General features: G+C 44.5%; 1 protein-coding gene across 5 annotated transcripts in view; it reads left to right on the plus strand.

Moving 5' to 3' along the window:
* The window catches only part of LOC100009785 (centrosomal protein of 290 kDa), a 65,603-nt gene that overhangs the window by 22,961 nt on the left and 28,193 nt on the right, over positions 1-14,449 (plus strand). For all 5 annotated transcript variants that reach the window (XM_056804470.1, XM_056804467.1, XM_056804469.1 and 2 more), the window contains 3 exons: positions 2,267-2,840; positions 4,921-5,037; positions 8,678-12,535. In XM_056804470.1, coding sequence (XP_056660448.1) covers positions 2,267-2,840; positions 4,921-5,037; positions 8,678-12,535 — 4,549 coding nt within the window. The remainder of the gene's footprint in view (positions 1-2,266; positions 2,841-4,920; positions 5,038-8,677; positions 12,536-14,449) is intronic.

Here is a 14,449-nt window from a genome sequence, read left to right on the forward strand (position 1 = left end):
TAGGTGTTGGAAAAAAGGTTTTATAAAGAGAACACCTTGACTCGTTATTGCTTAGCACCAGTAGGATCTTGCCATTCTCAGCAGTGCTCAAGTATTCAGTCAACAAGCATTTATTAAGCCATCTGTAAGGAAGCAATTAGTTTGTCTTCTCTGTCATGACTGCCCATATAAAAATCCAGCTGGGATGGCGTAAGAGCCTACAGGAATCCTATATATGTGGATGAGGTGGATTGAAAGTGCAGCCATGTCATGGGATGGTTTGATGGGATCCTGAGAAGTTTGGTCTCGATTTGGGAGCATTTGGTGAACCCTTAAATGTTCCTGGGCAGGGAAATGGTCTAGAAATCATCTGTGGGATGGATTAGACAGGGTGGAGCCGGAGGATCTGTGGCTATCGGAATATGTAGGACAGCGGGAAGACTAATGGAAGGTAGAGTTAGTGGGGAACGTTTTTAGCAAAGGATTTTATCCCCATCTGCTCAGTCTGTCCACATAAACTTGGGTAGGTAATTCGAGAGATGCAGAGGGTGCATATATGCCAAAAGGATATGGTTAACGTGGGGCTGCTTGGCCATTTGAGGGGCTTTTAAAAAAGGAAGGACCACGTGTTGTTTGTCTCCCCTTACAAGGTAATATCAGTCTAGTTGTATTCTTCAGAGTTAACTTGATGGCTGGGCTCATTCTGAATGACATACGCTTGGTGGGCCTTTTAATCTACAAGTTTAGGAACTTCCACGTTGTTTCCTTTGCTCCTTTCTTGCTCTGGAGCACAGTGTCCTCTGTGGACATAATTAGGATGGAATTTCCGTAAGACATTTCAGGGCGCCATCGATCGTCTTATCTTGGCGTCATCTGGTCCTGGAGGCTCTCTTCGTGGGTACGGGCCATCTTTCTAGGGCTTTCCCAATTAGTATTCCACGGCCAAGGAGGGCGAGATACTGATTGGGACTTGTCCCAAGTCGACGGGGAGTTTTAGAAATTAATTCATCTTCCTGTGGGCTCTCTGTAGGTTAGAAAGTAGCCTGCGTCTTAGGGCTCCCTTTCTGGGTTTTCTTCCTCATTCCGACTTGATTTCAGGAGAGCTCTACAATAGGCTCCTTTAAGGGGTCCTGAAGAGACAGCAAAAGCCTGCAACGCCAGCCGCTAAAAATGCTATTGCATGCGGATGTTCTCTGGCCTTTCCCTGAACCCAGGGTACACTGATGGTCATATTCCCATGGCCATTCGGGTGTCACTTGGAGAAAATACGAGATTCCGTGTCCATTACAACAAAAACCAATCTTTGTTTCACCTCTTTAAGAAAAAACACAACCCCAAGACATATAATCAGACAATTGGATGCGTCTTAAGCATTCCTGTTTTCTTCATTTCTCTCCCCCCAGCCCTGGGACTTTGGGGTGGAACGGTAACGACATTGTTTCGTACAGGTTAGTTAGCTAGCCTCTTAAACATCTCTGTGACTTAGCTTTCTCTCCTTATTTATATGTGGAATTCACGAATCCTTAAAAAGGGATACATTTTCTTTTTTCTCTATCCTCTATCCTGCCACTTTATCTTGTTTCCTTGTGTAACATCACTTTAAACAAAATTGCATTTTTGTTTAAACCCTCGCCTTCCACCTTAGCATCAAGAGTGTGTGTTGGTTCCAAGAGAGAAGAGCAGTAAGGGCTGGGCAGTGGAGGTTAAGTGACTTGCCCAGGGTCACACAGGTAGGAGATGATGGGTTCCAAGCTGACACTCTCTGGCCATTGTGAACATTGGATTTGGCTACGTCATTGTTACAGTCAGGAGATAAGCAGAGCCAGTCTTCCCACTGTGTGATCCTGGGTGAGTCCTTGCCGCTTTTCGGACTTGGAGCCGACACTCTTCTTAGCAGAAGGTACAAACCAAGGAAAGAAATGTTCAATCTGCCCTTGGTTATATGCTGAAATGGTTCCTTGTGGGACACTTTGGGGTCTGTTCCAAATAGCAAGGGATGAGCCAGGCCAACTTCTCCCCCTTTTTCTCCACAGCCAGCATCAGGTTTGGGTGAGCTTGAAGGGACTGACAGTTGCTGAAAAGGGGAATTTTCAAGTCTTACTTTCTAACCCAAACTTACATCTGGAACTGTAGTGAGAATAAGAAATGGCCGAAGCTTTTTAAGTTGAGAGAGTGTGTTTGCCGTTGCTAGAGCCATGTCTTGAGCATCTAGAGCAGGAGTAATGGTGAGGACAGGAGGCCTCTGAGAGAGCCGTGCCTGACATATTCTGTGTCCTGTTTCAAACAGCTCCTTGCCCGAAGAGAAGAGCAAAGCCAACTCTTCCTTTGAGACCTGCCCAAAGCCAAGCGAGAAGCAGGACGTGGACCAAGTTGAATTGGATCCTGAGCAAAAACGGAGTCGTGCCCGGGAAAGGAGACGAGAGGGACGTTCTAAAACCTTCGACTGGGCCGAGTTCCGCCCGATCCAGCAGGCCCTGGCTCAAGAAAGGGCCAATGCCACAGATTCCTCCAAGGCACGAGAACCTGGGAGTTCAGAAATGGACCTAACGGACCTCGAGAAGGAGCGTGCGCGACGGAGAGAAGAGCGACGGAAACGCTTTGAGATGATCGATTCCGTGGATGGGCCGAGTGCGGATGACACTATCTTACGGATGGAAGTGGACAGGAGCCCGGTGTTACCCGTGGCCACCGAGATGAAGCCACAGAACGTCCATGTGGAGATTGAGCAGCGCTGGCATCAGGTGGAAACTACGCCCCTTCGGGAGGAGAAACAAGTGCCCATTGCCCCTCTGCACCTGTCGTCAGAAGACAGCAGCGACAGGCTTCCAACACAGGAGCTCACCTCCTTGTTGGAGAAAGAGGTAATCTTCGTGGTGGCGATCAAGAGGGAAAGGTCTCCCTTGTTTTTTTAAACCCTAGGCAGTGGGGATGAAGTGACTCACCCAGAATCACACAGCTGGAGGGCCCGAGGCCAGATTTGAACCTAGGACCTCCTGTCTCTAGGACTGGGTCTCAATCCATTGAGCCACCCAGCTGCCCCTCAAAGGTTCTCTCTCTAGAATTTTTTTCATAATGTGAACCCTGGGGTGACTTTCCCCCTTTTGTTCTAAGAGAACATCTCATAGTGTATGTCCTAGAAGAGAAGACTTCTGCAGGGGCAGGTGACACAGCAGTTAACTTCCCTCATCGTTTGTTAGTGGGGGTATAATGTATTTTTCTTTGGTTTGGAAAACCATTTTCATTCCATCTTGTAGCATCTACTAAACGCTGGGTTTCTCCAAGATGGGATGCAAATGATTCTATGGACGAATCTAGTAAAATAGCGTCTTAAAGGAGTTTCCTTTTGAATTTCCCAAATGGTTGAAGGACTGAAGTGAAAAATCTCATGCTTTGATCTACATTCTGACCCCAACACTTCTTTCTCTGCATGTGAAGAGCATTCTTTGTCATCAGTCCTTCAGAATTGGCCCAGATCACTGTATTGCTGAGAGTAGCTAAGTCTTTCACAGTTGATCAGTGTACAATTTAATTCATTTTTTAATGGTGAATTTAATAGTCAGTGAATCCTTCATATGTAAAACCACATGCAGTCTAACATATTGTGCAGGTTGTATATTAAGCACAATAGTCACAAAATACTTCACCTAAGAGCAGTGATGAGAGCAAGTCGTATTCTGAGTGATGGATTATCTTGACTGTTTTCCTCATAAATGGATGACATTTCTTTTGTCTTAGTAAGAGGAATAGTGGATAGAGAGTTTAAGCCTGGAGTCACGAAGACCTGGGTTCCAATTTTATCCCTGAACATGCTGATTGTGCGACTCTAGATAAATCCTCCCCCTTCTTTAGTGCCCCAGGCAACTCTAGGAGGCCCTAAGTTACAGAGAAAGTACCTCTCTCCATTGAGAGTGGGCTTCTCTGGATGTTCCCTGTATTGATCAAATCACAATTCTTATTAAACAAAAGTAGAAAAGGTTATTTTATAAACATAGTTCCTTGCAGAAGTAGGCATCTCACCTTTTCTGCCTCTTCTTTCCTTCCTTCCTTTCTTTCTTTCTTCCTTCCTTCCTCCCTTCCTTCCTTCCTTTCTTTCTCTTTTTCTTTTCTTTCTTTCTTTCTTTCTTTCTTGCTTGCTTTCTTTCTTTCTTGCTTGCTTGCTTTCTTTCTTGCTTTCTTTCTTTCTTTCTTTCTTTCTTTCTTTCTTTCTTTCTTTCTTTCTTTCTTTCTTTCTTTCTTTCTTTCTTTCTTTCTTTCTTTCTTTCTTTCTTCTCTTTCCTTCCTTCCTTCCTTCTCCCTCCTTCCCCCCTTTCTTTCTTTCTTCCATCCTTATGTTTCATCCTAGAACCAATAATAAGTATTGGTTGGTTGGAAGAATGTTCAGGGCTAGGCAATTGGGGCTAAGTGACTTTATCTGGGGTCACACAACTAGGAAAAACAAAACTGAACCCAGCACCTCACGTCTCTAGGCCTGGCTCTCTTATCCCTGGAACCTCTCCCCACCTTTTCTTTTCAATACAGGTATAGTGCTTGTTTTTTTCTTGGCCCATCCCCCTTATTGGGAGCACCTCCCCAGTGTTGAGCATTTCGCCTCATCCACGGGCCTCCACATTTCAGACTGTCAGCTAACTGGTTTATATCAGATCCCGGACTAGAAGGGAAGGGGGGTGGGAGGAGATAATGCTCCTTTTAGCCATGGAGTTCGAAACACAACAGATGCTCATAGTTGGTATCAATCCATCTGGCTCATTTATTCCTTAAAAGCTGTGATCAAAGGAACAATCGGGTGTATTAACTAAAATTTGTAAATTCTAACAAACGCTTGGTTTACCTTTGCTACAGATGAATCCAAAAATATATCTGTTTTTTTCTTGTGCTTGTTGCCCTGTTTTGCTCTGTTCCCCTCTCCCCTACTATCATGGATTCTTTTCTTCTTCCCAACAGCTGGAGCAGAGTCAGAAAGAAGCCTCTGATCTCTTAGAACAGAACCGACTTTTGCAGGATCAGCTAAAGGTGGCTTTGGGTCGGGAGCAGAGTGCCAGGGAGGGCTACGTGTTGCAGGTAGGAGAGTAGAAGGGGATCTGCTCTTTCCTATTGCACTTATGCTCACTGGGCTTCAGTGTAAAGGTGCATATCATTTGTGTCCAGGTCCATTCGAAGCGTGCAAAACCTGACCTCTAAAATGTGGCCTCGCTTATGTCTTCAGGCCTTGCTCACGTGTGGGTTGGGGGTTTTAGTCAGTCATGGTCTGAGCTAAAGCCATGGTCTATATTCAAGGACTTTGCCCCAAATTTGAGTATCTCAGCATATTTTAAAAATTGATGGGGAGAGGCTGGAGAGAAAGGAATGTATCTTGAAAAACAATTATTCTCTTTCCTTTTGACTCTCAGAGTACTCGATGAATATTTGCTGTGTTTCAGTCTAACAGGCTTAATAAATTGCTTGCTATGTTCAAGGCACTCAGAATATGCTGAAGATACAAGGACAAAACCAAAAGTTGGTCTCTACCTTCAAGGAACTTATAGTCAACTGTGAGAATAGAGGATGTGAATAAAATAGTTTTTCCTACCTTCTCAAAATGTTTTTTACAAACATCATCTTATTTGTTTTTATGATAATCTTAAAGGGGGTTAGGTGAGATGTTACCCCCATTTTTCAGATAAGGAAACGGAGACTGAGCAGCAAAGTGACTTTCTTATAGTCATGTGAATAGTGACTAACAGAAGATAAGGTAGGCAGGACTAGAAGCTCAGTTCTTTTAACCTATATGTGATCTTTTATTATTACTATTTTTTAAACCCTCACGCCATTCAAACACACCTCCATCTTGTACTTTTGCAGTCGAATCTCTGATTCTAACTGTAATAACTGACATTTTAAAATTAACCAAATTAATTTACATTTATTCCAGTTAAATTCCATTGTATCCGTTGAGTTCAATGTTCTTTTTTTCCCCCTTTAAATCTTTACCTTCCATCTTAAAATCAATACTCTGTATTATTTCCTAGGCAGAAGAGTGGTAAGGGCTAGGCAGTAGGAGTTAAGTGACTTGCCCAGGGTCACATGGCTAGGACGTGTCTGAGGCCACATTTGAACCTAGAACCTCTGGTCTGTGGATCTAGCTCTCAATCCATTGAGCGAGCGAGCGAGCTTCTCCCAAATCCAATATTCTTAATCCTTAATATGTCATCTACTGTGTTTCACTGCTTCTCCCAGCTTTGTGACCAGGATTGGAAAGTACTTTAGAAACTGTCAAATGCTAAATTAATTTAAGCTCTTGAAAGCTCTACAAAGAAGTGCTCTGTGTTCCCCAGATACCCTCTCCAGACAAGGAAAGATGACTGCATAGGAACCATAAAGATTAGTCTTTTCGCAATGAGGTCAACTGCCAGTTGAGATAGAAGCGAAGCAAATTTAAAAAAAAGACGGCTTGGGACCCTCGCATTTCCTCTAGAGGGGAGGGGTCTGAATGCTTGTTCTTAGAAACCTGTCTGGCTCAGAACAGCCAGGGTGATGGGCCTGCCTTTGAGAGGCACAAAGAAGATTTTTGGGATACCACGTGGGGTTTTTGGTCCCTCCACCCCCACCCCACATGACCCTACCTCACTATCTCTTCTCCTTCCCCTCCCCTCCCCACCCCACAAGAACAGCGCAGCCATAACTGTTTGTTGACAAAAACCAGATGTTTCTTTCCATTTAGTTTTTCACTGTTGCCAGCTGTGGCTTTTCTCTCTGGACTCTGGCGACTGCTTCTCCCAGGGTAGATCTTCACAACTTTGCCTTTTAGCCCTAGAATTACAGATTCAAGCACAGACATAATCTCTGTAGAGTAAAAATTAGTTCTAAATCCCAACCAAAGACCTTCTTAAGAAGGGTATGTCTTTAAGAGATTCTATACGACCAGACTGCAGTATGGTCTAAGAATGGGTACAATGGCGTCAAGACCCATTTTTTTTCCAGGGATGATCAAGCCAGAAAATGAACCAACCTGGGATGTGGGTCTAGTGACACTATTCTTTCCCCTTCCTAGCACACATTTCTTCCCCTGGCTTTTCTTCTCTCTCATCTTCTCTTTCTGCCTCATTTATTTTCTCTTCTCCCTCTCTTCTTTTCTCTCTGTCTTTCTCTCTTTCCTTTCTGTCTTTTTCTCCTTCCTTTCCTTCTTCCTTCCATCTTTCCTTTCTTCCTCTTCTGCCTTAACTAGTTTGAGCTTATGGACTGATAATGGCCCTTTGGGACATTCTCCCATGCTCTTTGTAGCCCTTTGATGTGATAAAATTCCTTTATCTTTCCATCTCCCTTAAATTTTTAATTTTGTGCCCTGATCAACCTCGAACTTAGAAATAGTCATGATTTTCAGTTTCTCCATCCCACAGAAATGATACTGAAAATCAGTAAAACTGCTCTTCTATGACTTATTTAAACCCCCCTAACAGTTTGGGTTCTAAATCGAACCGTTTAAATGTGTGCGATCACTACTCAGCTGATGGGAATGTCTACAAATTAACAACAGATTTTGCACATTTGCTTACTTGATAAATACTCTTTATGGCTAACCTGGATGATTGCACAAGCCTTTCACTGAAGCCCCTAGTTTCGGTCATTGGGTACTAACTTTTCCTTTGATTTACTGCTGTTACTTCTCATGATTTACCCAGTGCTTGGAGACTTTTCAAACACTAACAGGAGGCGGAAATGAACAAGCACACTTTATCATTCCGATATCATACGAGTTGTTCATCGTCCTTTCTGGGTGGGCTCTCTGCTAACATGCTGGGAGGGCAGTCTTGCATGGTTTTGGTTTTAAGCATGGATTCTAACTAAACATAACTGAGTGTCACATCTGTGGGCTTTCCTTACCAGAAAACAGAGTACCACAGGCAGGCCAAATTTTTAGGCTGGGCTGCTTTTTTCATCTTTGTTTTTTTTTGGTGTTGTTGTTTTTTAATTTTTGGAAAAATATTAGTTCTGTCTACCTTTGCATGCCTTTCATTTGTTCATTTTCTTCCTCTTTGCATGCCTCACTTTCTTGTTTTGATTTCTACAAAGGTTTGTTTGTTTTGTTGGTCATTTTTTCCCTTATGATTCCTATCCCCCTCCATTTGTCTGTTTATAGGTTAAGATTAAATCCTCCATGTTATAGGATTTAGTAACATTTCATAAAGAAATGAGCAGCCTACAGAAATGTCATTCCAAGCAGCCATCTTCCCTTCTTGTATTTAACAGGAAGTGATGTCATTTACATGCACGTCACTTCATTGATTTTTTTTCTTTCAGGATTTGCTATCCAGAACTGTACACTTTTTGTTTTGCAAAACAAACAAACAAAAAATTGCAGATTTCTCCCCTCTCTCCCTTGTGTCCTCACTTCCGACCTTTCTCTCGTTTTGTCTTCGTTTTACTTATTGGTGTGTTCCATTTTTCAGTTTGGTTTGGTTTATTTCTCTTAGACTCTGTTATATATTAGAGCTGTTTGATGTTATTGTCCATGTTTTCTGTTTACCTGGAAGCAGTTGCTTAAAAAAAAAAACTAAGATGATTGTTCGGTTTTTTAAAAATAAAAAAATATGCAGAGGACAAAAGCCATCCAAGATGGGCCAACCCAAGGAACTTTTCTATGGTCCATCCTGACCAGAGGTGTGACACTCAGAATTGAACACCAAGAGTGTTACTAATTTAATATTTGATCAATTTTTTTAAGACTGAGGTGGCCACCTCACCATCCGGTGCCTGGCAGAGGCTCCATAAAGTCAATCAAGATCTCCAAAATGAGCTTGAAACTCAATGCCAGCGCCAGGAGTTGATCAATCATCAAATTCAGTCTCTGAAACGTAGTTACGGGGAGGCAAAGGACATCATCCGGCACCATGAGGCTGAAATCCAAAGGTTGCAGGCAAGACTGAGCAACGCTGCCGCAGAGCTATCTATCAAAGAGCAGACTCTGGCCAAGCTCAAGAGCGACTTGAAGATGGAAAAGGAAAAAGTCACGGAGCAGCTGGAAGAGTGGCAGCAAAGTGAAAGCACCCTCAGTTTCCAGCTGAGGGTAAGTGAACAGCAGCTCCGAAGTGCAGAAGCCCTGCTCCTGGAGAAGACACAAGAACTGAGGGACCTAGAAATGCAGCAGGCCTTACACCGCGACCATCAGAAGGAGGTGCAGAGGCTCCAAGACAGAATCGCCGACCTCAGCCAGCAGCTCGGGGCCAGGGAGCAGGCTCAGGCACTCATGGAGGAGAAGCTGCAGAAGAATTATGAGCTTCTGTTGGAAAGCTGTGAGAAGGAAAAACAGGCTTTGCTGCAGAACCTGAAGGAGGTAGAGGATAAGGCCTGTGAGTATGAGGACCAGCTCCAAGACCATGAGCAGCAGATGGAAATCCTTCAGAAGGAGAAGCTAAGTGCAAAGTTTGAAGGCAGTGAGATCGTTCATCAGCTGGAGGAGCAGCTGGAGATGAAGGAGGCCAGCATCCAGAAGCTCGCCGAACACATCCAGAGTCTTCAGGAGGAACGAGACGAAATTAAGCAACGGTTCTCAGAGCTGATGAATCAGGTTGCAGAGTCTGACAGCAAAGTGGCTAAACTACAAGAAAAACTGAAGTCCTGGGAGGTGGATTATCAGACTCTGGAGCACTCTTATCAGAAAGTGTTGGCTCAGTTCCAGGGCGTGCACACGGTCCTGAAGGAAAAGGAAGATGAACTGCAACACATCAAGGAAATGCATGAGAAAATTCTGGAAAAGAAAGACCAGGACCTCCATGAGGCTCTGGTGAAAATGGCTGCTTTGGGGGGCAGCCTGGAAGAAACAGAAATTAAGCTCTTCCGTGCAAAGGAGGAGCTGTTAAGAAAGGCTATAGACAGCAGCAGCAAGGACCCGGAAGAGCCATGTGCTAGGCTGGACCTGCAGGAGGACAGCCCTGCCGATCCGGGGCCACATGTACAAGCTCCAGGAGTACTGCTGGGTCCTTGCCACCCACCCCTGCAAACTGAAGACGTTGGTCAGAGGGAAGTGTGTGGCGAGCCCTCTGAGCGAGGCCCGGAAGAAGGCACAGCCACGCTCAAGCCAACAGAGCCTCAAGACCAACAGGGCTATCAGAAAACTATTGGGAAACCTGATGGGGGGGCCCCAGGGGCGAAAAGGCAGAGAATTCGCTTTTCTAGCATCCAATGCCAGAAATACATTCATCCAGAAGGGTCGGAGAAGAACTGGACGAGTAGCACATCTTCAGACACCAGCCAGGATCGGTCCCTCTCCGAGGAGAGCATGTCGTCAGAGCCTGTGGCGAGCTGTCTCTCTTCTGGAGTTAGCGACCCTGAAACTTATCTTTCCATTATACATTCCTTGGAAACCAAACTCTATATAACTGAGGAAAAGCTCAAAGATGTGACCATGAAACTGGAGAGTCAGCAAGGCCAAAATCAGGAGACATTAATCGCCCTTCACCACCAGTGGGCTGGTACAGAATCACAGCTTCACGAACAGTTACAAGCTAGTTTGTCTCAAGTTGGTGCCTTGGTTTCCCAGCTGGAAAACGAAAGGCAAGAAAAGCTGAAGATGGTAGAAAACCACGTTGGTGAGCTGGGGGACTTCCAAATAAAAAACAGTCAGGCCCTAACCTGCTTGGAGAAATGCAGGGAACAGCTAAGATCTTTGCCAAAGGCTGAAAAAGAACAAGAACGAGACTTGTGTACGGCCACTTTGGCCAGCCTAGAGACCACTTTATCAAATGCGATTCGGGTCTTACATCATTTGCCATCCTCTGCAAATGGCACGGGTCCAGCTCATCTTGGAGAAGGCACTTCACTAAATGAAGGTAAATCCACTTTACAGGTACAACCCCAGGTCCTTGAACTGACGGAACAAGAGCAGTTGAGGTCGCTTTCTCAGAGAATAGCTTTCGAAGCTTCCTTAATAAATCAGATAGCCGAGTCCTTAAAAAATGCCAATTCCGATATTTCCCAAATCCTCCAAGAGATTTATGTGACAGCAAAGGGGGCAATGGAACCCACCCACGTGGTTAACACGGCCGCGACTTTAGCAGACACCCTGTCTAAAAAACTATTACTGGAAGGTGAGTTTTGGAACCAGGTAGAGGAGCTGAGTAAGCATCTAGAACCACACAGGGAAGGGGAAGCAAACAAACCAGAAGCCGGCCACTTCCGTTTTCCACAAGACCTTGTCACAGCAGTAGCAGATACCACGCTGATCAGGGCAGAGCTTGGCCTGACCGCGCAGTCCATGAGGGAGTCATTTTACCAAAAGCTGGAGAGTATCGAAGACAACCTCAACAGGACCAGAATTGCCCTTCGACAGCATAAGTGTGCGCTGGGTGAAATCCTGAAAGCCTACAGGACTCCTGATTTTGAAAGGCTCATGCAACAGATTTCAGACACCTTCGGTTTTCCCGACAGCGTTACTCCAGGAGAGCTGCCAGGAGCTGGGGACTGGGGCTCGGCAGAGATGCTGCCATGTCCCGACGCGGGCGGATCGCAGGAGTGCCCCGGCTTGCTGGATCAGAGCAGGTCAGCCCTTCACGAGCAGATTGCCCAGCAGCTGAAGGACAGAGCTCGTGTCTTAGAGGAAATAGCGTCTGCTCTCTTATCGCTTCCTACTGTGGAGTCCATGAGTGAGTGTCGGCAGCTTCTCAAGGCTTCACAAAGCCTTTCCTATTTCAGTTGCTTGAGTCACCTTGGCCATTATTCTTCTTTGTTAGTTCAAGATGCAATCATTCAGGCTCAGGTTTGTTACTCAGTCTGCAAAATGAGGCTAGAGTATGAAAGAGAGCTCAGGTTTTATAAAGAGTCCTGGAAGAACAGCACGGAGGCCTCGTCCCACAAACCGACACAGGCCTTTGCCGCCCTTCGGATGGAATATGAGGAACTTCTTCACAAACAGAAAAGTGAGTACCTGGAAGTGATTTCCATTATTGAAAGGGAAAACGATGAGCTGAAAGCAAAAGTTGCTCAGCTGGACTGCCAGCAGCGGTGTTTGGAAGAAGTGGAAAGTAAACACAGCGAAAGCATCTTTGCTCTGCAGGACAGATACGAAGAGGAGATCCGAAGTGTGGTGGAGCAGTTAAACAGCACCAAGAACACTTTGCAGGCTGAGAGAACCAGAGTCCTAAGTCAACTAGACGCCTCAGTGAAAGATAAGCAGGATATGGAAAGGTTTCACGTAGAGCAAATGCAGACCCTGGAGGACAAATTTCAGCTGAAAATAAAAGAATTGCAGATGATTCATGAAGAAGAACTTCGGACCTTGCAGGAACACTATACGCAGAACTTGCAGTGTTTACAAGAAACGCTTAACCACTACCAAAGGCAGAACCCGGAAGTGCCGCCTTCCACAGAGCCCCAGAGCATACATCACATGTGGCCCACAGACCAACTAGATGGCGTGATGCTAGTGACACAGGGTGAGCCTGATTCTATGACTGGGCTGAGAGAACGCATCCGAGAGCTGGAGGCCAAGATGAATGCCATGAGAGAAGAACTGGAACATAAAGACCTGGAGGGAAATGCCTCAACTCTGAGGGAAAAATACCAAAAAGACTTTGAGAATCTTAAGGTTTTGGACACATCGTTTCATTTACAAAATATTTATTGGGGAGAATGTTTTCCTTTTAAATAATGCAATGTTCCTGTTTGCTAGGGGAAGAATTTTCCTGATACATTTTGGCTTTTAGGTTGGAATTAAGAGGTGGCTTGATTCTAAGTTAAATGCCTTGGGAAAAAAAAAGGATATGTTTCCAATTGTGCTAGCTACAAGTGTTATTCGTTTGCCATGACGCAATCTTGTTGCCTTGCTCAGGGCTTCTGGTAATGGTCTTTCTGTTTGATCTTTAGCAAAAGGATAAGAGAAAAAAAAGCTTCTCTTTGGAATGCTTCCCTAAGAGGAAAGCTTTGGGTCATTTTTCTCAGGGTGGGTGGGTGCTTTTTCCAGAGAAGAACAGCCAATGGTGAAAGTACATCTCAGTGGCTTTTTCCTATTGTTTTATCAGACACGAACATTGCATAATGTGTTCCCTTCTGCTTGAGATGCCCCTTTCATGACTTCCCTAAGAAAGCAGTTTGGCATTTAGAGTTTGCTTTTCCTCTCTTTTCCTTTCCCCAAACTCCCTTCTCACCTCTGGCTTGATAAAAGAGCTGACCCCAGTCTAGCCCATATAGTTGAGATCTTTTTAGAATTACGGTTATGAATTAAGGTTACCTATGCTGAAGGGTAATTCAAAGATCTGTTTTCCAAGTGAATTTTATGGGGTTTTCCTCTGAAATAAGAATTTTTGCAAGGCAAACAGTGTACAGTTGGTAGTAGCTTAATTCCATGCTTGGTTGGACTAGAGGTTTCCTTCATGAGAGAATGTTTTTTCTTGCCACACATGGGTTTAAGTGACCTATTTCCTTTTTCTATCAACTTTGAAAAATAACCTTTTCCTCTCCTTTTTCACGGTGATGACTTAAGTCAATGCACCATCCTTTGTATACAAAGGTGATAATAGCACATAGTCGTTATGTCCTTTGACTTATGCCTGTAGTGGTGGTGGCTTATGCCAAACCATCCACATTCTCCCACCCAGTTCCTCCACTTAGCAGGGAACATAAATTGCAAGTGGCTGCTCAGGGTTTAGAGTTCAACTTGTAGCCACAAAACAACTCATTCTTTCTATTTTAAAAGGGAATCAGCCTCTGCTGTGTTCTAACCAGATACGCTGACCAGCCCAAATAACTTAGATAATGACCTTCCCTGAAGTCATCAAAACATTGATCTGAAATCTTTCCCTTTTGCTTCCTTTTCTCTAGAGGCCACAGAATTCCAATTTCCTAGGAACATAGTCCCCAAGTGAGCCACATCCCACCTCCCCAGAACGTGGCGCTTTCAGTATGAAAGCTTTCAAGACCCGTCCTCTTCCTTTATGGCACAACAGCATCCTTATGTTCCAACTGCATTCTTAGTAGAATACCCAGGAGTCTTTTTTGCTCCTGGCAGACACTGACAGTCTCTCCTGCTAGACTCTGTAGCCAGGATCCAGATTGGATCTGTTTTCATCACTCCTGCTCTGAGAATGCACTTGTAAGGAAGATTGACCGGAAGTGCAACCCTGCTCCATGCAAACACAAGTATAGCTGTATTGAGGCTGAGAAATGGAGAAGATTGCACGGGATTGAGAAAATACTCATGGACAGTGATCCAGGGAGTATTTACAATCATTCCTCTGATTACATTTGGAGCAGCTCTATGATATTCAGTGCAACCGAGGAACTACATCATTGGAGTCTTTTAAAATCACTCAGTGACCTTAAAGCTTTTTGCTTTTTGTACATCTAAACTTCTGCAGAGGTCAGAAAAATAGTATTCCTTGTTTACGTCCTGTATGAGTTAAGTTTCCTCTTCACGGGACCTAAGAGAGTCTGCATTGAGCTCAATATGCCTTGCCTTCCTGTGAAGGTTAATTGTGATATTTATCTAGATATACACATGTGT

Source organism: Monodelphis domestica, chromosome 7 (genome assembly GCF_027887165.1).
Source record: "Monodelphis domestica isolate mMonDom1 chromosome 7, mMonDom1.pri, whole genome shotgun sequence".
NCBI classification, from domain to species: domain Eukaryota; kingdom Metazoa; phylum Chordata; class Mammalia; order Didelphimorphia; family Didelphidae; genus Monodelphis; species Monodelphis domestica.